Source organism: Phalaenopsis equestris, unplaced genomic scaffold (assembly GCF_001263595.1).
Source record: "Phalaenopsis equestris unplaced genomic scaffold, ASM126359v1 Scaffold000094, whole genome shotgun sequence".
In the NCBI taxonomy this organism is placed as follows: domain Eukaryota; kingdom Viridiplantae; phylum Streptophyta; class Magnoliopsida; order Asparagales; family Orchidaceae; genus Phalaenopsis; species Phalaenopsis equestris.
Window position 1 is genome coordinate 7,026,463 of NW_018164536.1, and position 7,294 is coordinate 7,033,756.

Genomic DNA, 7,294 nt, shown 5'->3' on the forward strand with positions numbered 1-7,294 from the left:
ACACCTTTTTCATGCACAGTTCATGTGGTATGTATGTAAAAATTTACGTTTAGGTGTTAGATATGTAAATACATGGGAATTAAGTGGAATGTATGCAAATCCTCCAAATAAATTTAAGCACAAGATAGAAATGAAAATGCTAAGCTCCATACCATAATTAGAAAAAATTTCAACACTACAAATATAGATTCAATGGGGAAAAAAAACACAGAAAAGCCATTACAGAAAAACCCACCAGTACGATCAGTGAACCCTCGTGTTAAACATCCCTATGTGCACAGATCAATACACATCAATATCTAAAATGGATCCTCTTGATGCCACATTTTGATTATAAAAAGAATCCAATAAAAATTCCTTCCAGCTGCTCTGCATTTTCATCAAGGACCATATGTCTAATAGAAATACAGAAATGCCTTAAATGCAATTTGAAATGTCAGACAGTTACTAAGGGACTTTTGTTTTTTAAGAAAAGCTTATTTAAAGTTTTTTTTTTCTATTTTTACAAAAATAAATCAACTTATTTTTAAACAACCAGTGCAACCAAACATGTTTTAATTCAAATCAAAACATAAATAAAACAAAATAAATACGAAAAACAAAAAACAAAAGTGATTCCAAATGACCCCTAAGGAGCTCCTATAGAATAAAAACAACAATCACTTTGAAAACTAAGATGTACATAGTTTTGCAGTAACAAACCACCTTAGTGCACATAATTTACTGAAATATTCTATATAATGCTTCAATATAAGGGAATTTCTGATAAACTACGACAAATAGATTTAAAATCACAGAGCTTGGGGAAAGTTAAGTATAATACCATTCAGTGTGAATAATTAAGTGGAAGGGAGCAGCCTACCTGCCTCATGATTACATTGCTTTGTTCACGAATAAAACCTACAGGCTGAAATGAAAAACAGAAATTAACATTCCAAATACCCAAGAGTGCCAAAAAGAAAAAAAAATCATCCTAACTGAAAAATAATAAAAGTCCAAAAGAGAAAGTTTAATAGGAAGGAAGAACTCCATACCAACTGAGGATAGCAAGGATCCATCATTGCATACCTATTTTCCTGTGATTTAACAAAGAAATATCCAACAATGAGCATATTAACCAAAAATAAAATCGTATCAGTTTTAAAACATTAAATAAGTCGAAGAATAAGGAAAGAAAACACAAATCACAAGTACTATACTTATCATAGTTTATGTATCCATTATTGGAACCATTTATCTTACATCATAAAGTGGCAAAACCATTGAAATTTGAAAGCTGAATAGATTGAATGGACCAAGTCTTTAAACCAAACAAAGTTAAACAACAGCATAAAGGAAAAGGATTATTAAAATATGCTTGTTTTGTGTCCACACGAAAAAAGGTGTATATTTTGATTCTTATGCTAATTTTTTTAGAATGACTCAGAAATGGATCATTCATATCATAGTTGTCGACTCTGATCTCAAGCAAGTTTTAGATAATTGGTGCTCCAGAACATATTTGGAAACTTGTTTTATATACCTGAATGTTTCTATTATCAGGAGAAATTACATTATGCATTGTTAGCCTCGTCCCAACTACAAGTGGTCTGCTTTATGGCTGACATAAAACCATACCTTAAACACATGTTGCCAATATTGATAATATTAATAATATACAATCTTCCTACTTGTATAATATCTCATTAATAAATTGGTTAAAAATTAAATAAATAGATCCTGCTTTAGCAAAACGAATACCATTTCAGAAAATGTAACTTAAGCTAGATATCATCATCACTACTCGTAAGCCTAATATACCTTCTCAAATACAATCAGTAGACTCAGGGCTTGCTTGGGATAACTTTTTTTTTTTTATGTGTTGTTTAGTTTAGTTTTTGCATGTTTTTTTTTTATTATTATTTTTAAAAACAAATTAGCCTGTATTTATTTTTTTTTTTTTTTACAAATTAGCCTGTTTGTTAAAACACTCAAAACATCTAAATTGATTCAAGTGTTTATAAAAAACAATTGAACCTATTATATCATCTCAAACATGTTTTATTTTAAATCAAAATATAAACAAAACAAAATCAAAAATCAAAATTGATTCGAAATGACCCTATCACGCCAAGAGATTTAATTGTCCATAATTCTAATTTCCAATTTTTGACATAAGAAGACAAGGAGATTAGTTTAAAGCTGTCATCTTGTTCCCCTACACTATGTCGAAACATAGGTATCTCTCTCATGGATTCATCACCCATTATGAAAGCATTTCTATCAAAACATTTATGTAACTTCCTAGGACCAAAACAAATGAATCTTATTCCTAATATCTACAATTTAGGTATAACAATCTCTGGTACTGTAATATAATAGTCTAACAATATGCTGTCAATTAACATGTCATTACCAAAAAAACTCTAATGTTATAGCTCACAATAAATTAATTTTTTGTTCTTTTCAAAAATAGAAGTCAAGGTATTGTTATAATAAGCTTTTATCTTCCGGAATTTAAAATTTTGCGTAGACAGCATTCAAGTGAAAATTCATGTTCAATTTGTGACTAAAACAATTTGATATTATTGATAGGAGGAATATTTAAACCTAATTAAAATAGAGACACAATAAAGAAAAGAAATAAAAATAGAATAAAACAAATAGGAAGTAAATAAAACATAATAAAATAAATAGGAAAAAAATAATGAGGGAATAATATCTAATAAGAAGTAATAACGACTAGAACTTGTCGTTATAAATTTAATACCCCCTCAAGTTGAAGCATAGATGTCAGTCATTTTCAACTTGGATTTTATCGAACAAAGAAAGAGAAAAATTTTTGGTGAGGATGTTCTCTAGTTGACCACTGGAGGGCACAAAAGAAACATACATTTCCTCGGACTCAATCTTTTCTTTAATGAAGTGTTTGTCAATCTCTATATGCTTGGTACGATCATATTGAACTGGATTGCGAGTAATGTTGATTGCAACCTTATTATCACATAATAGCTGCAGTGAGATGGAGGTTGGCATACAGTGTTTGCGGAGCATGATGTTAACCAGAGAGCTTTACATATTCCCAATGACATTGATTGGAACTCAATATCAACACTGCTCTGAGCAACCATAGACTATTTTTTTTTGTTTTTCCACGTGACAAGACTGCCCCATCGGTCCAACCCAAATAAATTAAATAATTAATATCCCAAGGTGGAACTTCGATCATGAATCGGTCCGACCCAATCAGCATTTGTATAAACAACAATATATCGAAAGGCATGATGGGATAAAACAAACATGAGTCAGGTGTACCTTTCAAATAGTGGATAATACAGTGAACAGCTTGAAGATGGTGCTCATAGGGGTCATACATGAATTGACTTGCTATGCCAACTGCATGACAGGACGAGTATGGGAAAGGTAGATATTTTTTCTTACAAGACGTTGGTAATGAGTGTTGTTGACAGACATGATATTGGGAATGTCAAATAATTTTTCATTTGGATTCATAGGAACAACAACAAGTTTGCTCAGAAGAATTACAAGACGTTGGTAATGAGTGTTGTTGACAGGCATGATATTGGGAATATCAAATAATTTTTCATTTTGATTCATAGGAACAACAACAAGTTTGCTCAGAAGAAGATTATTCTCTGTCAAGAGAGCAATCACATATTTGCGTTGAGACAAGCAAATACCTCAAGATGGTTGAGTCACTTCCATGGCTAAGAAGTACCGGAATAAACTTAAGTCCTTCATTTCAAAGGATATGGCAAGAATATCTTTCAAAAACTCTAATGCGACAGATTGTTATCTGTACGAACAATATCGTCAACATAGGAAATAAGGATAGATACCTGATCATTGGAGGAATGTCGAAAGAAGAGGGTGTGATCCAATTGAGCCTGAGTAAAACCATGGCCCACAACCAACTTTGTAAACTTGTAAAATCAGGTCTTTGTGGACTACTTTAGCTCATAAGGAGACTTCGTAGCCTGCATACTTGCCCTCTAAAGGCAATAAAGTCAAAGTTAGGAGAAAGAGACATGTACACGTCTTCTGTAAACTCTCCATTTAAGAGCGCATTATTGACATCTAGTTAGACTAAAGACTAGCATGGATTCACCGCAAGTGACAATAGGACCCGAATAGTGCTTAACTTAGCCACTGGAGCAAATGTCTCCTCATAGTCAACTCTGTAAGTCTATGAGTACCCTTTGGCGACCAATCGTGTCATGTTACGTTCAAAGAATCTGTCATAGTTGAACTTGGTGCTACAAATCCATCGACAGCCTACAGTTTTCTTACCTCAAGGAAAATCCACAACATCCAACGTATAGTTTCCCTGAAGGGCATTCATCTCCTTCATTACTGTCATTTCTCATGTTGGATCAGCAAGAGCAACTTCAAGAGTAGCAGGGATCTGATGGTCTATTAGGGTAGTAGCAAATACTTTATAGGTCGACGATAAACTGTGAAAAGAGAAATATTTTGTCATAGAATAGAAGGAGAATAATTGATTGCATACCTTACTCGGAGAACTCACCTCCTCATTCAAAAGAGGGGTTGTGCTGAGGATGTCGCTCGGAGTGGAGTCAAGGTCCTATAAGGAGGAAGAGAGCTCTAGAGTAGGAGCATTGGGATTGGTGTGCCAAGTGTCAACACAGACAGTGGGAGGAGGGGATGGTGCACTCAACGAAACAAGAAACTCCTCAGTGGTAGGAACAATGGGGGGAATATTCATAATAGTAGGATACGGGATAGTGTCAGAGAACTCAAGCTCCCTTCCATTGAGGCTGAGCTAGAAAAATAGGGAACACTTTCAAAGAAGGAGACATCAAAACTCAAATAGATTTTGTTTGTGGTAGGATCAAGAGAACAATACCCCTTTTGAGCTGTGGAGTACCCTAAAAAGATACATTTTATGGATTTGGGATCAAGTTTCTCGAGTGGGGGCATTGTTCTAAACAAAGGTCGTGCACCCAAAAATTTTAGAATCTAATATGGAGAAGACACGATTGGTAGTGAAGCATGACATTAGGATGGCTAAGAGAGTTTGAAACTTGTGAATTTTAAAAGGGACTTTATTTATGAGATAGGGGGCAGTTAGAACGGCATCGTTCCAAAACTATTTTGTGACATTGGATTGAAACATAATGGAGCGGAGCAACGTTGAGGAGATGACGGTTTTTCCTCTCGGCTGCCCCTATTTTATTGAGTGTCCGTACACGAACTATGATGAAGGATACCCTTACTTGCCAGAAATTCAACCAAAAAAGAATTGAAAACTAACGACCATTGATGGTCCAAAGGACCTGAATAAGAGTTTTTATTTGAGTTAAAAATAATGGTGTAGAAATTTTGGAATGGCACCATAACTTCTGATTTGTATTTTGAAATGTAAACCTATGTCATTCAACAATCAAGGTCATGAACCACAGTTTATTGATGTAACTGGAAGTGCGAGATGGCCCCCATATATCACTGTGAATAAAGGAGAGAGAAGCGGAAGGAGTGTAAGTGTGGGGTGGGTAATGGACCCAATGATATTTGGCTAACTCACATCTCAAAATTGAAGTTAGAAAGATTTTTATTAGAAAACATCAAAAGATATAATTTTTTTCAATATTAAAAACTAAGATAACTCAAATGATGATGCAATTACATAATGCACATTTAATGACTCGAGATAAACTACAGCTCATGAGTTGCGTGCCCTCACTTTTCGTACTCTTCTTTTGGATGCAGTACAGTCCAGCTACCCTCTTAGCAACGCAATCAATATCATTTATCAACTTGCTGACAGATTACAAGTTACATTGCAACAGAGTAACATGTAAAACAGACTTCAGAGTTTAGACCAGACGTTAATATAAACAAACCCTTACCAGCAATAGAAATACAGGAGTCATTGGCAATTCTGAACTTGTATCTTTTCTAGAGCACGGATAGCAAGTCGAGAAAGCTTCTGAGCATCCAGTCATATGATCTGTGACACCTAAATCAATAATTCATTGACTAGAGAAAGAATAAACCGAGAGGGCCATAGGAAAAGTACCTTATCAGAAGTTGGAGGTTGGCGGAACCACAAAGAATTGATTTGCTACAGGAGCTTGATCAATTGCTCAATCTGGTTTTTTAAGAATTCGGAGGATTTTAGGATATTTCGGGTAGGATTTGGTTGAGTCGAGACAGAGTCAGACGTCGCCGTGAGACCCTTAGTAGCAGAGGATTTGATCGAAGATTTGTATGTCGGCTTACCGTGAAGTTTTCAACACTTGTCTCGAGTGTGGTTGGGTTTTGTGACAGTAATCACAAGTACAGTAATCACAAGTGAGGTGACCGGTCTAAGGTGGCATGGATGAGAACTGAGCATTATTTGAGATCAAAGCGAACAATTCGATTGAAGGATTAAAATTGTCGAGCATGACAAATCTCCGGCTTTCTTCTCGACGAATCTCGATGAAAGCAGGGCAAGCGAAAGGAAGTGGATCCCGACCAAAAATACAGCCCTGGACTTCGTCAAGGTCTTTGTTCATGCTAGTCAGAAATTGGAACATGCAATCCTTTTCTACAATCTTCTGTAAGAGGGATACGTCGATCGAAGAATCTCAAGTGTAGTCGTGTAGTCGTAGTACATGTTGCATTCCATCCACAGTGCCACAAGGTCATTATAGTACTGGGTCACGGTCCTTGACCCCTGTGTTGTCTTCCAAATTTTCTTAGACACCTCATAGAGTTGGTAGGGGTTTCCTATATCCGAGCAGTATCACAGACTGTCGCTCAGAGGGCACTAGCTTAAGGGAGGAACATATATGAACGACCAATTAAAGTCTGCATGGAATTGATCAGCCATGACATGATCATGGAGTTCTCCACGTCCCAAGCTCCATATGCATAGTCAATGTTTGGAGGCTCGCGAATCATAACTATGAGGTGACCGAATTTCCCGCATCATTTGATGAACAGAGACATCGTTTGAGATCATTGTAGAAAGTTTTGTCGTTTAGCTTATGAATTGTGATCAATAAATTCATGTTGGTTTCTGGTCCTCAGATTCGTAAAGGGATTGAGGCCGATGACGATTCTCCGGTGGACTTAAGCACACCGTTAGTAGGACGTTCGGTGGTGGAGGAATCCACCATTCTTTCAACAGAGCCAAAAGTGATTGTTGACCTCAATTTTCGTGAGGTCTAGTATTTCTCGTAGGAATTAGGATCTAGCCTTAGGGGTCTTCCTGCGACTATCTTAGCACCTTAGAAGTGGTGTCCGCCTCATTTTAGTTCGACCTATTTTCGTCCTCTTTTGGAGT

General features: G+C 35.8%; 1 protein-coding gene across 1 annotated transcript in view; it reads right to left on the minus strand.

Moving 5' to 3' along the window:
• The window catches only part of LOC110020194 (altered inheritance rate of mitochondria protein 25), a 33,881-nt gene extending 32,769 nt beyond the window's left edge, over positions 1–1,112 (minus strand). The window contains 2 exon segments of the mRNA XM_020718200.1: positions 863–907; positions 1,035–1,112. Coding sequence (XP_020573859.1) covers positions 863–907; positions 1,035–1,112 — 123 coding nt within the window.
• Positions 1,113–7,294: the final 6,182 nt, after the last annotated feature.